General features: G+C 35.9%; 2 protein-coding genes across 10 annotated transcripts; both read right to left on the bottom strand.

The window, feature by feature from the left end:
• Nucleotides 1-2,125: 2,125 nt before the first annotated feature.
• On the bottom strand, nucleotides 2,126-8,938 carry LOC104613038 (uncharacterized). 9 transcript variants are annotated; one of them, XM_088896966.1, is made up of 4 exons: nucleotides 8,158-8,820; nucleotides 7,666-7,942; nucleotides 5,370-5,595; nucleotides 4,631-5,287 (listed from the first exon to the last, which is right to left on the bottom strand). In XM_088896966.1, exons 3-4 carry the CDS (start codon nucleotides 5,416-5,418, stop codon nucleotides 4,770-4,772), a joined length of 567 nt encoding a protein of 188 aa, XP_088753092.1. In that variant the 5' UTR covers nucleotides 5,419-5,595; nucleotides 7,666-7,942; nucleotides 8,158-8,820; the 3' UTR covers nucleotides 4,631-4,769. The 9 variants fall into 9 exon arrangements, 4 of the variants coding, with proteins under 4 accessions (XP_088753092.1, XP_088753093.1, XP_088753091.1 ...); XM_088896967.1 differs by having other exon boundaries at nucleotides 8,641-8,820; XR_002023536.2 differs by lacking the exons at nucleotides 4,631-5,287; nucleotides 5,370-5,595 and adding exons at nucleotides 3,235-4,010; nucleotides 4,099-4,448 and having other exon boundaries at nucleotides 7,666-8,809.
• A 3,622-nt stretch (nucleotides 8,939-12,560) lies between these two features.
• On the bottom strand, nucleotides 12,561-15,900 carry LOC104613016 (large ribosomal subunit protein eL31). The gene is made up of 2 exons (XM_010280700.3): nucleotides 15,724-15,900; nucleotides 12,561-13,080 (listed from the first exon to the last, which is right to left on the bottom strand). Exons 1-2 carry the CDS (start codon nucleotides 15,807-15,809, stop codon nucleotides 12,801-12,803), a joined length of 366 nt encoding a protein of 121 aa, XP_010279002.1. The 5' UTR covers nucleotides 15,810-15,900; the 3' UTR covers nucleotides 12,561-12,800.
• Nucleotides 15,901-18,760: the final 2,860 nt, after the last annotated feature.

Genomic DNA, 18,760 nt, shown 5'->3' with positions numbered 1-18,760 from the left:
TCATTGTACTCATAAATTCTCTAGTATGTTTTAAAATCATTTCCCACCTAGAATAAAACTAAGCATTCGAAATATTATAGATTAAACAATAGATACTTCAGTTCTTTCCCAAGGACCCTAATAGCCATTGTTGATATTCTTAACAAAATCCTAATCAACTGAATTTATATCTATAAAGATGTTATATTGTCACCAAACTAAGCTTAGTTAAGTGGGATTGGGGTCGGGCTAGGCATTTATAAAAAAACCCAAGCCCGAGCCAACAAATATAGTCGGCTCTGGTACATTGGGTCATCGTACGAGTTAATGGGGTTAAATGCAACTCCAATTCCGACTTATAACGGGCCGGGCCAAAACATCATATCTGGTTACCCAACCCATTAACAGATATAATCACGGGTGATTGGAACAAAGTAACTCATGACCACTGCAATTTAACCTTGACCAACCAAAGCATCTCTAAAGTCGCAAGTCTTAGCAAAAGGCCAAAACGCTGAAAACCGGTCCACAACTATTCGTATAAATTTCTGGTATCAATTGTGTACAATTATGTTTTGAGAGACTTTCTTTTTGGCTTCAAGTGAGACTTCCCACTAGTCTATGATGTGGGAAAGACATGATACCTGAAAGTTTACGACCGATCACAATCCTCGATGAATTTGATGAAAATTCAGTTACACTACTTTTATAATGCATGTTGATTGATTGTAAATTCTTATGGTATCAAATCTTTCCAACATCATAGTTGAACCCTTTGAAAAATGACAACAATTGGTTTTGATTCCTTTGATACCATCAAAATTATGTTTTGTAAAACAAAAAACAAAATTTTCATTCTTTAAACATTTGAAAACAAAAAAAAAATTGCATACAACCAATAACATGTTTCCGTGTTTTTTATTTTGATAAACAATTCATCTTCAAACCAGATGGTTTTAATTTATTTTTGAAACTGACAAAAGAAGAATAATTCACACTTTGGAGAACGCTCCCTGAGTGGTTAAATAAAGAAATAGAAATTAGGTACTGTAAACATTTACCCACGCATGTCATGTACCGAAAATGAAATTCTATTAGTTATAACTCATAACTGTAATAACTTATATTTGGGGTTTTCAATAATAATAAATACTCACCCTAGGTTTTTTGGAAAAGGAACATGCCTCATTTCCACCTCCAAAACATTAATGTTTCAGATCGAAATGGGGACCATAGACAAGGCAAGAATTCAAGAAAGAAGTTGCTTTGAATTGTCCAAAAACAATGAAATTATCAAATTGTATTAATAAATAATTAAAGATAAATTATGTTAATATTGCCTAAAATTATGGATTGAAAATTATATAAGGGATATGAGTAGGGAGATGATGAAAGAATGGTAGAGAATGAAAGTGAAAAAGGACTTTTGCCACTTTCTTGATTCTAATATTTAAAAAATCATGGGGCAATTCACAGTATTCTCAAAAGGACTGGGAATCTCAAGAAGTAGAAAGAATGAAACAATACTTTTTTCTGTACAATTTTCAATGACAAGCTGAACAATTATATCAAGGTCTGGCCCATGATCACCCTTACTTTTTTTTTGAGTTGAGATCTTATGCCAATAAAATATGTTCCAACCCTCTATCAACTTGATATAACACTGCACATCTCACCATGAGACTGATACCCACCATATATGAGATGTGTGATGTGAGATTATGTTAGTAGAGGGTTGGAACATGTTTTGTTGGCAGGTGGACAGAACTCCTTCTTTTCACCTTATTTCTCTTTCATATAAATTGGGAAGAGTGTGATTTTACCTCCTATTCTCAGTTTGGGAAGACGTAAATACAAATATATTGAGTGCAAGCCGAAGCTAAACAAATATTTTTAGTATTTCAAAACCTTGTATTTATACTGTACATATTTGTATTTATATTCTTCCCAAACAGAACTTAAACAACAAAGAAAAAAACAAGGTCAATCTGAACCAAAAGCAGGATTTGCACTCTTTTGCATTTATGCCAGTGCAAAAGAAAATTCACACTGCAACAAAAACTGAGCCTAAAGATCAAGCATAGCTTAATGGCCCGTTTGGTTGCCAAGAAGAGATGGGGTGAGAAAGGAAAATTTTATTTTCTCAATTAGGGTGGCTGTGTTTGTTTGCTGAGACCTATTATCCCATAGAATTTTCTTTCCAGTGTTTGGTTGATGTGAAAATTTTGCAGGATGTTTGATTTAAGCAAAAATGAAATCCAATTCCACAACACAGCCCTATCCTATTTACAGGATGACATGGCCTAATATTGTTTGTGTCTTGCCACGTGGCAAGTTGACATGGATATATTAAAAACATGTGTATTTTTAATACAGCATACCCATACTATCAAAATTAACTCCTAAGATCATTTCAAAGCAAGCAAATACCTATGGCATCATTTAAGCAAATATAAAACTGTCATAACCACCAAACTGACTATCAAAACAAAAATGACTAGATTGGGAATGGGGTTCTTTCAACGCCTCCACCTCCATGCCAATATCCTCTACGTAGGTCCTAGAGGTGTTACCAATTGTAGGTTGTTTGGGTGGTGGGTGCATATTACGTTGGTATCAGTGCAAATGATATATGGCCTCTTCATATGTGATATATGAACAAAAAGTTGCTCCGCTAAATTTGTGTACTTGGGCATTGCACTCTACCCATGTGAAGTAAATTCCTAGTTGGCGCCCTTTGAACACAACATAATATTTTGCCATTTTAGACCTATAACCACGTAAGCACATATTCCATCAAACCCTATATTATTAACTTATAATTGAACTTGCAAATAAATCAACCACCAAATCCAATATGAAATAAAACATATTTAAGTTCCATTTGTACTGATTTCAAGAGATCCATCCATACTAATTTCAATGACGAAAACCTATTTGAGTAATCATTCAATCAAATAGTTGAGCAACCTATTTAAGTTTATAAACTCAAGTAATAAACCTGTTTAATGTCATCAATTCAACAAAACCAATTATCTACATGGGAACCTCTAAATCCCATATATTGAGTTAAAAACTGTCAATCAAAGAGTTAGAATATACATTCATCTTAAGTTGGAAAACCCTGTATAAATTCATCAACCCAATTATGCCAAATCAACATTCCCATGGGAACTTGTGAATCCCATATATTGAGTGAAGACCTGTATTTAACAAATAGATTAACACATGTTCAAACTAAATATTCAACCATCATTCATGAACCATCAGTATCTTCATTTAATCATCCACTTGGGTAATGTTCAAGTCTTCCACAAAAAAGGATTGTTTCTATCGACTGGTCAAGACAAAGCCAGTCAAGACATGTTTGAGTCATATGTCAATCTAAGTAATGTTCAAGTTTTACAAAACATAAATACGTAGCCAAGAAACAACCCATAAAGCATAACAAAAAAGTGGGGTGTTAGTGAACCATATTCATTAGTGTCTCCAAAAAAGGGTGTTACCAAAGAAACTTCAGTTAAGTGGGCCCAACTTCAAATCTAACCATGCCTTCCTCAATTCCGGAGCCAAGGCATAAAATGCTATTGCTTGATTTTCAGACTCAATCAGATAATTGATAAGCTTAGCACATCATCATAAAGCTTTTCCTTCTTCAGCAACCCGATTCCCTTCTCAACTGCAGAAGCCAATGACTTAATGCTAGATGCAATCTCATGTACTTCTTTAGCAAATGCAGCTGCATACGACTTTCTCTTCCCAAGACCTCTCCACTCAGCTGAGCTACCCTCCTCAGGTGGCCAAGCCTGAAGAGTTGAGTCACCAACATTGTCTCCTTCAACCTCATCAAATACAGGATCCTGCATTGTCAGCATGCTAGTGGTTTCATTCACTGATGCTGCCTCACACCTGCTTAGTTCCCTAGTAGTGAATGCACCAACACTAGTTACTTGATTATTTCCACATACTATAACGATTTGGTCATAGTTGTTGATGGATTTTCTCCTAAATTGCTTTGCTTTTGGGTGTCCCTGTCCAACTGTAATGGATCAATTGCTACAAGTTCATATCTTACTTGTGTATTGTAATATTTAGGATGAATATCATATTGAAGTTTACCTGGATGTATTCATTTCACACTCGGGGCTCTGCATCGATGGTTTTAGTCATGTCATTCCAGGAAAAACCACTAGAATTGGTGATGTTCGTTATCGTGGAGAAATTCTTCTTTATTGTCTTCATTCAATTCCTAATGTGGTTCTGTGTGCACTCCACTTCATATTTCAGACTTATGGCTCTTGCAGCTGTAGTATATGCCGGAGCCTTAAAGCTCTTGTCAACCTTGTGTCCAAGGGTGACTTGCTCCACCATAGTTTCAATCAGTGTGTTATCCATCTCACTTGTCCAGCTCATGTTCACCTTATTAGATCTACTATCGGTTTCGTTGGACTGAGTATCCATGTCTAACTCTAACCAAGCAACAATAAGTCAAGTTACACAGTGAACATAATAAAATTCATACATCTAGCATGCCACCCCAACTAGTTCATATCAGTATTTCAACCAGTATTAACCAAATTTACACCAAGTTCCATCATTCCAATCATCCATAATAAAACACACACACACATGGTACAACTAAAAACAATAATGTCCAACACAAGATAGTTGTGTTCTTAACATAAACCAGTCAAAGAAAAGCTAATTAAAAATGCAAATAGTTAAATAAGGAGTACATGTACATTGTGAAGTCAAACATAGAAATACATGTGAAGATTAATCAAAGAAGTTTAATGTCGATGCCTAGACTGAGCCAACCAATAGTCTGCCCACATTTGATTTGCTATCTCCTCTCTAAGACGGTGTCCTTCTCTGACAGACTCATTTCTACTAATGTGTTGAGATGGTTGAAATACTTGAATATCATCAACCACATCATCTACCACTTCTCTGTCATCTGCATCAATCTCTGCACCTTCAGCAGCATCGTGATCGTATTTAGACATGATTCGGTCATACGGATCCACACCCATGACATGATTATGTAATATGCAACATGCAGAGACAAACTTGACTTGTGTTTTGAATGGGTAATGCTGCTCAGAAACCAATAGTGGAAACCACTTCTTGAGAACCCCAAAAATTCGCTCAACTGCATTTCGTAGTGAAGCATGACGGAGGTTGAATAACTCTTTAGGGTTCTCAGGTTGATATGCACCCCATTCCTTCAAATGATATCTTGTGCTCCGATATGGTGTTAAGAAGCCAGACTTTAGAGCAAACCCAGCATTCACCAAGTAATATTTACCTATTTTAACATACGAGAAAATGGTTAGGTACCAAATTCCACATTTACACCTGATATGACCTATATGGATATGTATTAGCACCTTGTGGAACATGTAGTTGGTGTTCCCTTGCCATTGCACTACTTAACATGCGGGAGTCTGATGCAGCACCCTCCCATCCAGGTAATGCATAGGTGAAAAGCAAGTTGAAAGAACATGCAGCAAGGATATTTTGTGTTGGATAGGACTCACGACTGCGAAATCTAGCTACATCTGCTAGTGGAACCTTCACAGGTATGTGTGTCCCGTCAATTGCCCCAACACAATCCTACCAAGCAAAGCATATTGATTGTACTATGTGATTCACTACCTAAATCAACATAGATAATTGACATATGTAATATTGACACTTTCCTTACCTGAAAGTATGGCTAAAAGTCATGTCAGTTTCTAATCTCTGGTGGTGTGTCAAGACTACTTGGTTGGATTAGGTATCTATCTTCTAAACTCAAAACTGCATCTAACACGGAGTTGAAGTGGCGGCTAACAGTCTCTCCAGATCTACTGAAATGAAATCCCATAGTCCTATTCCTAACATTATGTGTTAAAATGTGCAGGAATCTAGTAACTTGTTCTTCTACACTAGTTCTCAGTGTATCATGGAGTCGTCTGGTCTCCCGTAGAATTTTACACAACCTGTAGAAGGATTCCTTCCCCATTCTTAGCTGGTTGTAACAATCAACTTGTCGTCCCTTATACAACCGATCCAATAGATCTTGTCTTTGTAAGTCTCGATTGACAGAATGTTCACTATCAACATAGTCCAACCATTCTTGTACAAGGGTCAATGCAACTGCAATTCCACTAATTGCAACTCCAGCAAACGCAATCAACATCTCATTGTCCATCTATGTTTATATAGAATAAATTATCTAGCCTTGCTTTGTATTTATGTTTTGAATGAGATAGCAGTTTAATCAAACAACGGGGGGAAATTAACAATATTCAACTGTCACACAATGTATTTGAGATAATAGCAGTAAAAAATATAATTTGAAGATTCAATGGGTACTATGGCTCATCTGGCCTACTCTCTCTCTCTCTCTCTCTCTCTCACCACTTTATGTGGTACTCAAATATTTAGGTGCTACTTGTTGATGGCTAAAATGGCTTAAAAGAAAAACATTTTTCTAGTCATGGATTGACCAGGACCAAGTTGCTCAGAACTTCAGGTGGGTGGATTTGGTTTGGCTTGAACTAGAACCTAGTTTGACTATTGTGAAAGGATGAAAGCCTATGGTCTTATATTAGTTTTCCATAAATCTAGGTTGACAATTTTTGTAAACATTCTTTACTTCTTATAAATTAACTTGCTTTCTTTTATATTTAGTTTGTTTGTATATTTGTTTTTGATAGTGAATGTGATCTATAAGCAATAGTTCCATTTAAATTATCACACTATGGAAAGGAATGATAAATCTACTTTGGTTGATCAATTTTAACATTAAACAGAACAACATCAATATGTGCAGATGAGACAAAAAGTTCAAATTTCATTTTACTTGTTCTTGCAGGTTCAACATACTTACACAGTTTGTAGACTCTTTTTTCTACCTTGCTTGTTGCATGCAATGCAGAAAACAATTTGTGGAATATATGTGAAACACGGAGCATGAAACAAAGAAAATTACAAAAATAGATAGAACAAAGAAAAAATAAATAGAAAGAAACCCTTTGCAACTTGGGTAGGAGAAGGAAATTTGTAAATTTAGACTGAAAGAAGGCCTGATCGGGGCTGGTCCAACAAACAAATATATAAGAGTTTATAAGAAAAAGGGGTTGAAATTCAAGGGTTCAAATGAGGCAGTGGAGAAGAAGGGTACTGAGTCTATAATTTCAGTAGGGGCGGTGAAGCACTGAACATGGAAAAGAATGTGACTTCACAGATCCAAAATACATAGTAGATCTGAAATATATATAACAAAAAAACAATAGATCTGAAATCAATAGAACAAAAAAATGGTTTGAGACAACCAAGCAAAAAAAATAAAAAATATCAACAAAAAAATAGTAGATCTGAGATCAATAGAACAAAAAAAACGACCTAAAGAAAAAAAATAAAAAATATCAAAAAACAACAATAGATCTGAGATCAATAGAACAAAAAAATGGTTTGAACATCAGATTTGGGTTCGTGTTAATGTCCGGTGAATGAACAAATGCCAGATTTGAGTTCATATTCATATTGATGTGCAGATCTGGAACAAACAAATGCCAGATCTGAGCTCTGGTGAACGAACTGGTGATGAGATTTGGAGGGGAACCCATCCAATGGAACAAGTCAAAAATGGTATAGAAATGAACTGAAATGACGAGAGAATGCCAGATCAAAACTTACCTTATGACGAAAATGCCGGAGACGGTGCCGGAGATGTTATCGTTGGCCGGCTGGAAGGAAGGAGACGAAGTCTGGTAGGTCCCTCTCAACAATATTTTATCGCATTTTTCCTTTCTCATCGACCCCACCCATTGATTTTTGAGAACTCACAACTCATTATTTTCTCTTCCTTTCCTGAGGCTTCCTTTGAAACAAATGTAAGAAAAAGAAAATATTCTTCAAAGATGCTTCTCTTCCCATGCGTTTCTTAGCAGCCAAACTTACCATAAGAGAAATGCTGGCAAAGGAAAAAATATTAACAAGAGGATGAACATAGATCCATGTAGAAAAGAGAATAATGAATGCCATCTCTATTTGTCAACAATCAAATATGGTGTTAAATCTAAAAAGAAAAGGCAACGAAGGAGACATGCTCTTATGAAAAAAATTGGGATTTACTCCTCACACTAAGCTCACACCACATCCCAATTCTGTGTATTGAGATCATCTTACCATAAATAATAATTCACAATTACAGGAGATGTTCCCAATGCACGATTGAGACCTATCTTATAAAATAAAAGAAAGAAATTAATTACAATGCAGACCTTAAAAAGCAAAAGCAATAAGGGTAGCAAAAAAGACACCAATCAAACCAAACAATATAATTATAACAGAGAAGAAGGAGCAAAAGGAAAACAATGACAAAATCCATGAAGAAATGAAGTCAAAAATCAACTTGGATACATCAAGCAAAAAGCAGAGATAGAGCGACAATAGGCTGTTAGGGAGTAGGGACTAGGGAGCATAGCAGGAGCCGGGGGGAAAGGAAAAGGAAGACTACTAAGAAAGAACCAGCGCCGACATCACAGAAATGACGACAACTGAAGAGTAATTTGAGTAAAGAAGGAATATTGACCCACTAAGGACGATCACCTCAACAATGTATGGATCAAAGGGGACAGAAAAATGTAAAAGGAAAGATCAAGATCTTACAGAAGATATGGATGGACACTAGTAAGTGGTTATACATGGAGAATAACAACGACCATTCAAATCAAAGTATGGGGTTTCAACTATTTACAGGGAACGAAACCAATGCACAGATTTCCTAACAAATATGGAACATGGAGACAAACAAAACATGGATGGGCAAGACAAGTGGAAACTCGATTTTATGATCTGTTAGGACTACATATAAACTAATGTAATCACTCTAATAGGGTTATTTATTTTGTGGTAAATTATTTATTTCGATAAATTCACTTGCTAAATGTTTCTCAAGTGATATTGAGGGAAGTGTATTTATCCATGTTTTTTTTATTCTGTTAAATTTTTTTAGGTAAATTCTTTTTTTTTTTTTGTTATATTGAGGGGAAGTGTATTTATATAATCTGTCTTAGATCTTTGGGGTAATTTGAGTTCTGTTCCCCTCAGAATTCCTAAGGCTCACTTTGGAAGGATTATAAATGCAACGTTTTACATACAAAATCAGTTCTGTTCCCCTCAGAATTCCTGAGCCTAATGTGACCGTACAGTTTGGGTCAGTGTCAAGAGGGAAAGATTTTTTTTAGTTTTTAAAAGCTTGTTTAATGGGAATTTTTGTAGGGAGAATGACTGATCAGCCTAATTCAGAAATTTTAACTCCACCGCACAGAGGGATGAATCTTGACTGTGGATTTTGGTGCCAAATCCACGGGCAGGATGTGGTTTATAAGGGATGGCTACTAGTAGACCATGAGGATCTGTAATTCAGAATTCTGCAGTGAGCTGCAGAGTACTTTTCCCATTTTTGTATCATTAATTTTGACAGCTTTACTTTAGTTACCCACCTGGGAGAACACTATTTTAGGTAAGTTGTCAAAAAAATTACCTAGAGAAAATTGAGGGTGCGTTTTGTTCACGGACAGAACCAGAATCGGAATCAGAATCGGAAACACCTATTCGTGGCATTTGTTTGATTCAGTCAGGAATCGGTATCGGATTCCTGTTGTTTGGTTCAAATAGAACCTGTAATGGGAATCAGCCAAAGTTTCAAATTCTGCCCCTGTTAAAAGAACCTCAAAGATTAGTAGTGCATCTTTAAGCGTAATGCTGGCTTATCATTTGCTTGTTGGGAAAATTTTGTAGATATGAGCTTTGCCATCTCTAGTGCTTCATTTGGACTTTTGGTTTTGTATGAAATATCAACCTTTAATCAAATTTTTATGGAGAGTTAGGATCTACTTTTAACCAATTCAGAAAGGATTAAAATTCCTTAGGAAAGTGCAATTCTAGAGTCATAAAAAGGATCCACAAGATATTGGAGAAAACAATATAGTATCGTTCTGAAAAAAAAAAAGATTAAGATGAAGACGATCTTCCACTTCCTTTTACCCACTTTACAGAAATAACTGCTTGTTCATCATTTTCCTTTGAAAAAAATAAAAGCATGCCCTAAGGGGGTAAGTCAGTTGCCTAAATTGAAGTATTTACACAGCATTGGATTGGATCCATTTCAATTTTATCAAATGCTTAGCCCAAGCCCTAATACTCTTGCAAATTGGAATCTAATTTGCATTCAAGAAAATGAAGTATAGAAGGTCTCGTTTGGTTTGAGGGAATAGGGGGGTCTGGAATCGGAATTAGAATGCCGATTCCAACTGTTTTGGTTGGGCAGAATTGGAATCCCATTCCTATTCCTGGTGGAATGGCATTCTCCCATTTGAGGGAATGGTCATTCCCTCCCCTCTCTTGAGAATGAAATTCCATTCCAACAGATTCCAATTTCCATTTCAATTCCTGTCTGAACCAAACAAATTATGAGAATAGAATTTCAATTCTGATTCTAAAGGATTCTGATTCCAATTCTAACTGCAAACGAAATGGACCTGAAATTTTCTTACATCAAGAATAACAAAAATGGTCTTTCTTAAGTAACTTCTATCAGCACCGAGCAAAAAGTTAAATTCTGCTACTAAAACCTGGAAAAAAAAGGGGAATTTCACTCCCTTCTGTAAAACCTTTATACCATTGCTTGAGGCTTTTCCTAGAGTGTTGAACTCATGACGAATGATCTATTTTTCTAGTTTCTACTTAATTGATATAATTTGAAAATCACCCTTGATTTTGAATTTACAGTGCTCAACTTTAGGGGTTGAAATCTTCTAGAAGTGCAATTTGGGCGGGCCCAATTCACAATTTTACATGGATTAGACTTGAACTTTGGGTGCTTGAGCTAAGCCTGAGACCAAAAGTTTGGGTTTATTAATATTTTCAGGCTGAGGTCAAGTCTAGCCCTTAGGTAGCCTGAACCTTGTCAGAGACCGGTATCCTAACCCAAGCCCAGACTGATTATATGAATGTATGTATACACGTACTTATAAAAAAAATATAGTGTGATCTGATTAAACGACCCAAGCCCAGCCCAGGCCGAGCCAAACGGAGTGTATCAAATTTTAGTGCAAACTGGGTCAGGTTGGATGGTTCAGACTTGACCTCAAGCTTGGGCTTGGGTTGAGCTAAAACCCGGCCTAGCCCGACTTGCACCCCTAAATTTTCATTCAATCCAATCAAATGAAAATGAATACATAGCTCAGTTTCTAAAGAGTGCAAATACAAATATATTTTGTGCATAACTTTTACATTTGTATTTGTATTCCGTTGACCTGAAGATTTCATTAAACAGTGAGACTTGCTAATTCTCTAACCCTCTAACCATAGAATCCTAACCCCTTATATTTAGACGGCCTTCTCAAGGTGAATGGTTTTTTTTGTTACCAGTTCCAAAACAAATGGAAGTCATCTGATTTGAAAACAGATTATATTGCACCTATTTGACATCGATGCCATTGTTTTAGAAAATGGCAATACATTAGTGTTACGTCGAAAAAAACGGTACTCCAAGAAAAACCTGTTGTTTGAAACCATTTTTCCATAAAAAACAGTGTTCCAAGCCACACCAAATTTTCTGTTTCCTGGAGCTGCAGCTCACTGCTGCCAAGAGGGGCATGAGGTGGCAGTGACAGAGACATGACATGGAACTGCATAATAGGTACCGGTGCTGAAAACGTGTCCTGGAGCATTGGTACCAAACAGAAAACATTATTGTTGCTCCAGGAAATGTCCTACCTAGCAGCAACGTTTTCAAACAAAAAAGACACCATTTTCTCAGAAAACAGTGATTCCAACCCACACATCAGCAGCACTGTTTCTGAGAAAACAGTGTTGTATCTATAGTTTCGATGCCAAACATATACATTGTTTTTCTTGGTACCAAATCCAAAAACAAAAGCATCTAATTTGAAAACAGAATGTTTCTCAAAACAAAAATATAGAAAAGTGTTGTGGGCTATGTATGAGATTTTGTTTTCAAATGTTTGAAGAGTATTTGTTTTTGTTTTAGAAGACATAATTATGATGGTTCAAATGCATGGTTTGTTTATGGAAACAAAACCATCCTACTTTCAATTCTCACAACAGAAACAAGGTAAGAAAGCGTGTTTTTGTTTTGGCTGATGTGGCAATTTTGAAAACAAGCACTGATCTAGTCTCTTATCATCATCACACAGGATCCGGATATTGTAGGTGAAGGAACTTTGAACTCTAAAGTCCAAATAGGTTGGATATGGCAATCACACAATAATAATTTGTTAAACGGAACCTTTGTAATGCTCTTGTGGCAACTAACGCCACTGAACAGAGTTGAAAATAAGAAAATCCCAATGGATGAGTGCTACATGTCTCTTAAGCATTTGCAGGACCAAGATATTTCATACTTCGGAGGCACTCAGGCACTAGTTCGTCGTACTTCATTCATAGATATCAGATAATGCTTCAAAAGACCACAATGTCTCAACTCTCACTTGCAAGGAAAATTCTATTTTTTGTTGGGTACATTTAGGCTTTGTATTACATGGATGATGACAACCAACTCCTGGTTAGAAGCTTTTTCTTGCACTCTATTGAAACCTCAAATGTACCACTGATACAGATGAAACAATAATCAAGATTAAAAAATACTAACGAAATAGATTAAATAGTACTCCGAAATACATCATCCACTGTGGAGGCAGAAAATTCCCTACCAAACTCAGGACCAAAACTTGAAGTCTGTAAACTGAACAAAAGCAGGACAAAAAATTAAACTTTAACTAAAGCCTAGATCGTTGGCAAGTTCAATCTGCTTCTTCAATGACCTTGGTACTCAATCCTTTCAAACCCTCAGGTGGGACCTCTGCAACTGTCACCAATGAGTAGAGCTCCTCCTTGGCATCTTCCTCATCATTCCTCTTTCGAGCAATGCGCACCCGGACTCTCCTTGGCACACTTCGGATCCCACGGCTCCAGATATGCTTGTTGAGCTTCACATCCACTCTAACATCTGTTGTCCCCATTGCCTTCTGTGCAAACTTCCTGATTTCCTTTATGGCTCTAGGAGCCATCTTCTTGAAAGTGCTGCAAACAGAAATTAATACACCATCAGCAATCATGATTCACACACAAATCAACAATTATCATCTAATCTAAGGGTGTATTTCAGTTTATAGTTGTTTTTGGGTTTCATCTGGTTAATCACCATGCAGCAACTGAAATGAGCATTATATTGTATATGCTGTTGTGCTTGTTCCATAGTCTTTCTGATCAATCATAACCAGTAGAATAGAACACAACTTTTACAGCTTACTGAACGAAACATGGCTGGCTAATGTAAGCATGCCATAAAAGTTATATGGTGCGTCTAAAACACCACAATAGCTCCAACCATTATCTTTCTGCTCAATAACGAGTTTGAGTTTACCCTCAAAAATAAATAATTAAAATACACATACACACATTCAATGATTCAATAATCACATCATCTCATGGTTCAAAAAATTGAACTACAGAAAATAGCAGCCTCTTTAGAATTGTCTGCTTAAAAAAAGCATCGTCATTTCAAATTAAAAAAGGTATGGTTCTGGAACCAAGAGATTAAAAAGCATTGGTGCATATTAATGCATATTGACCAATACATATCAGTTTTCAGAAGCACCAATACACCAAATAAGAGGAATTAAAATAATTTTAACTATTTCAAATTTTAATAATTTATGTGACATGCCCAGTAAAATACCCAAAAAATTAGAAAAAAAAAAAGAGTATCAATCAAAATAAACTCTCAATATTCAAAAGAAATGTATATTGAGAGTATCAATAGTTTGAACATTGTCTGGAACAATATCTTGCTTTATCAGAACCATGAATCAAACACCAAGTCACCGACCAAACCAGACAGGGAATCCTATAGGTGTTTCACTAGTTTTTAGTTTCTGCTCATCCAGACATGTTGCCCTTGCCATCAAGAGACACATCACCTTAGAACATAAAATTACATACGGGAATCTATAATGTTCTGCTATTTTACCCAGTTATGGCAAGGTGAAAAGGGCTGGTTGATATTCTGAAAATTACATTAAAAATTAAAATATCTGACACAATGTGGCACCCTAGTACAGGTATCAGGTATCACGTTTTTTTTTGAAGAACCTTAGAATGAGACAGATAGGTATTCTGAATCAACAATCAACAGTCAGCTCAAAATTTATTGAACTTGATTAAGACCAAGGACCCTGCCCAAGCACAACCAACTACACCCCCTCTAAATCCATGCAGATGCAGAGGCAGGGATGCAAAAAAAATACCTAACATACAAACCAGCTTACAAACACAGCCCATAAATAACAAATAATGCAGACTAAAATTTCCAGCCTGGGAGATGCAAATGAAATTTAGGTCCGATGCTTGGAAAACTGTGTTTTTATACCACAAGAGTTCTGATAGAACTGATTTATTCTGAAAGAAACAGAGCAGTTGCAATCTGTCATAAGCATATGCAATGAGAAGGTCAACATTCTGTCATGTTAAGGAAACTTTTATATTTGGACGATAATCAAAACATCATGGAAAGGATAGGCTGATTGGATTGGTGGATAGAAATTTAGAAACTTGGGGCCTTCTGAAACAGCCCCATGGCAGGACGCAGGATTCTGACCACCTTTGTCAGCCTGCATATCTCAGCAATTGACAATATTGGGATAGATAATTGTCAATCAAATGAATCACTAATTCTTTGCATAACACTAAACATGTGCAATTTTAACAAATTATCAATTGTCAATAATTTTGCATCTTTTAATGAATTAATTCCCACTTTGCAGCAAAAAAAAAAAATACGTGCAATTTTAGTACCAGTGTTGCATGGATAGAGACACGGGATTCCGATGAAAAAGGATCTAGTTCAACAAAAAGAACAAAAGATTTCATAATTGGCCCGGGTTGGGATAAACAATAATATAGTGTGATTTGCAGTACATATATAACACTTAGCCAATTCAATCAAAATCAAATGGAACAGTTTGACGTTCATAAAAAAAAGCTAAAAAAAGGAGGTAACAAGATAACTAAAAACTATCTTTTTTGAACTTACAAACTAAATATCGACAGAATGGCCTCGAAATACAGATCAGCCGAAGCAAACCAAACACTAAGGAAGCCCATTGGCACCAGGATACGGGTAAAACCAATGGAAAAATGTAGAAGCTATCACACAATATTCTTGTTCATCCCAATTTCATTCAATAAACGGCAACTTCTATTCTTCAACAAATTAGGCCGGCTGAATGGAAACAAATATACAAGTAACAATTACAACCAATCCTCATTTATAATAACCAAACAAGAAGAATTATCCTATAGTTTCACAGCTTCCTCAAAAATGTAGACATTATCTAGAAGAGTTGCAGGTTGAACGGGACGATACAGTTGGTACATGTGTTGTTGAGCAGATTAAGATTAGCAAATATTAACATCCTAACAGAAAAACACAGTTAGGTACTTGGATCATCAATGCAACCAAACTTCCGAAGTTCTAAAAGACATTAATCAACATCAACGAATAACAGATTCGTAACAACTGGGAAACAGAATGGGATTATACAAATATGAACAGAATAAATTTGCAGAAGTTTCTGAATCAAAGAGGTAGATCTAAGCCATTTACGAAAGAAAGAAAGAAAGAAAGAAAGAAAGAAAGAAAGAAAGAAAGAAAATCCCCATTACCATCCATGTATGCGTTTGTGGAGGTTGATGGTGTACTCCCTAGTGACGACCTCCTCCTTTCTTCCTTTGTCTCCCTTCACCACCATTGTTGCAGCAGCACTTTAGAAACCTAAACCCTAAAGTTCCAAAGCTTCAGCTGCAGAAGAAACCCTAAAACTCAACAGAGGAATATATGTATTAGCGAAATCTGAGTTGAATCAGTGACCTCGCTTTTTAATTGAAAGTACGTAAGTGCCCTTTTCTCTCAAATGCATGTCCGGACGTGTGAAATACGACGCACAAGACCTTTTATGTCATTATACACATCCAGGATTAGGATGGTAAAAGGGTTGATGGTCCGGACCGGAATGTACATCACACGTTCACACGTACAGCCCGGCTGGGGCAGAAAAGAGATCGCTGGGCCTGCGCTAGAATCAGTTATTGGGCTAGCCTGAGATATCGGGTCCAACAGATCCATGTTATTTTTAATTAGTAAGGGACCGTTTGGTGCGTTTTTCCGTGCAGTCTTTCAATTATTTACAAGTTGAAAAAACGCGAAAAGCTCACTTTAGGCTGATTTTGGAAAGCTTCAAATGAAATTTTTCATGTCTTTCACATTTTATTCTCATGTGGAAAGACACGGAAAGATGTACGGAATGACATACATCTGCCAAACGTGCTTCGGGTTACTCAGATCTTTATGCAAAAGCTCAATGCATCTTTTACATGTCAAAGCTACCATAAGATCTTCTCAAAAAGATGCGCCAAACAGGCCCTAAATCAATTGCCTATAATCGTTGGGCTAACCTGAGATCTCGGGTCCAACATATATGTTCAGCCTCGGTCATGATTTGAGGTAAAATAGAGACCGAATAGTATCTGACCATGGTTTTCCATGAAAATGGGCATCCATGTCTAGCCTAACCATCTTTGGGCTGGTACCAACAACATCTACTAGCCCACAGGCTGACCTAATTCTCATTTTTTAAGTCCAGAGCTCCAAATGTCCAATAAAAGTGAGAAAGTGAGATGCTTTGGATACCCAACTCCATTGTTAATGGAAAAGGATGATTTTCCTCCACAGAGTGTCTGGTGGGCATCTGTTTCATTTGATGTGGTTGAATCTTTGCGTCTAAAGGAAATCCTATGTTAGTAGGTAGACTCATTGCAACATCTTATGGTTTGGGCCCAACTCTAAGCCTAGATTCAAGATTCAATATACAAGAAATAATGATCCAAATAAAGAATTTTGGGTCCTCAAGAGCAACATGTAGACAGTAAAGTGGATTAGGGCCCAATATAGAATGGCCTCAGATTACGGTATAATGTTGAATTACATGTCTGAGTATGATATTCCAAACTATTAAGTAGGTGTTTGGGGAGCGATGCTCTGAAAAAAAAAGCATTACCTCTGGTGTCAATTGGACAGATTTGGTCCAACCCGATTCAGTCCAATGTGAGTCCACTTATGAGTGGACTGGATCCAATTCTGTCCAAATTCAATACAAACCAAATCCAATCCAATCCATCAAAATGTAAATGGATTAGAAAGGATCCAATCCAAACCGAATGAAATATCAAAAATTATATAAAAACACTTTTAGCATTGAAAAAGCACATTTGTAAAAGTACTTTGATAAAAATATTTTCATAAAAGTGCTTTTACAAAAGCACTTTATTGAAAGTACTTCGGAAAAATGTTTTTGTAAAAGTATTTTTATAAAATCACTTTTGTAACAACACTTTTCAAAAAAGCAGACTTGTAAAAGTACTTTTGTAGGTGGTTTTGAAAAAAGTACTTTTAAAAACGTACTTTCATAAAAGTGCTTTCAAAGAAGTGTTTTTATAGAAGTACTTTTGTAGAAGTCTTTTTATAAAAGTACTTCGAAAAGTGCTTTTGTAAAAGTACTTTTATAAAAGCACTTTTCAAAAAGTACTTCCAGACTTGTAAAAGTACTTTTGTAGAATTGCTTTTGTAAAGTACTTTTATAAAAGTGATTTCGTAAAAATACTTTTATAAAAGTACTTTCATAGAAGTGTTTCATAAAAGTACTTATGTAAAAGTGATTTTCTAAAGTGCCTCCATAAAAGTGCTTTTATAAAGTATTTCTATAAAAGTGCTTTTATAAAAGTACTTCCGTAAAACTTTTTTTTGTAAAAGTGTTTTCGTGTAAAAGTATTTTTATAGAAACGCTTTTATAAAAATACTTTTCATAAGAGTACTTTTATAAAAATGTTTTCGTAAAAGTACTTTCATAAAAGTGATTTTATGCTGTTTTCAATTTTAATTGATTTCAAATTGGACAAGGGTTTGGCCTCATGATCGGATTATTGGAAATTTGGTTTAGGTCTAATTCAAACCAATAAGAATATGCACCAATTTATTTTAGATTGGCCCAATCCAATAATTATAATTGACCGTTTAAATCCGATTTGATAAGGTTTGGATCGGATTAGATCTAAACCAAAACAGGTCAATTGACACCCCTATCTCGGACCATGCCTCGAAAATAGGGAAAGGTGTGGTATGAGAAAACGCCATTTTTTATGTTCTCGTTTATTCTACTGTTGCTAGCAATAGTGTTCTGACATGGCATTCAAAAATGCATGGTCCCAAATGGAAAAAAAAAAAAACGAAAAACATTTTCTAAGAAAACGGTATGCCAATGCAGCACCGTTTTCTCAAAAAAAACATGCCTGAGGAAACAGCATTGGTTCCAAACACCACCTAAGAAGCTGAGTTAACTAATTGTAGAGCTTCAAGATCAATTCCTCAATGTGGACAATTATAAGTTTCTAACGTTTTGACTTTTGAGTGATTACTGACTAAATTATGAGTTCTCAATGTAGAAGTACCAGTGTTATATGTTCACTAACATCTCTTGTGGGGTACATTTCAGCATAAACAAATCCCTTTCAGTGATCCAAAATTAACCCTTGCTCAGGAGAACTTTTCAATATGAGAACATTGAAACTCTGGAAAACACAAGGTGGATCATAGAGCTAATGAAAACTGATGCAAAGGACACATGGTCAGTACAGGGAATCCCCCTAT

The sequence above is a fragment of the Nelumbo nucifera genome, chromosome 2 (assembly GCF_055504915.1).
Source record: "Nelumbo nucifera cultivar China Antique chromosome 2, China Antique-T2T, whole genome shotgun sequence".
In the NCBI taxonomy this organism is placed as follows: Eukaryota; Viridiplantae; Streptophyta; class Magnoliopsida; order Proteales; family Nelumbonaceae; genus Nelumbo; species Nelumbo nucifera.
Note: the sequence above shows the minus strand (reverse complement) of the source record. Positions and strands in the feature narration are given on the sequence as shown.

Bases quoted from the DNA above. Each gene is read 5' to 3' on its own strand.
- LOC104613038 (XM_088896965.1), bottom strand. From the start codon at position 5,418: ATGTTAAGTAGTGCAATGGCAAGGGAACACCAACTACATGTTCCACAA. The intron at 5,288-5,369 runs GTGCTAATACAT...ATGTTAAAATAG, and splicing joins CCAACTACATGTTCCACAAG to GTAAATATTACTTGGTGAAT.
- LOC104613016 (XM_010280700.3), bottom strand. From the start codon at position 15,809: ATGGTGGTGAAGGGAGACAAAGGAAGAAAGGAGGAGGTCGTCACTAGG. The intron at 13,081-15,723 runs GTAATGGGGATT...TTCTGTTTGCAG, and splicing joins CACAAACGCATACATGGATG to CACTTTCAAGAAGATGGCTC.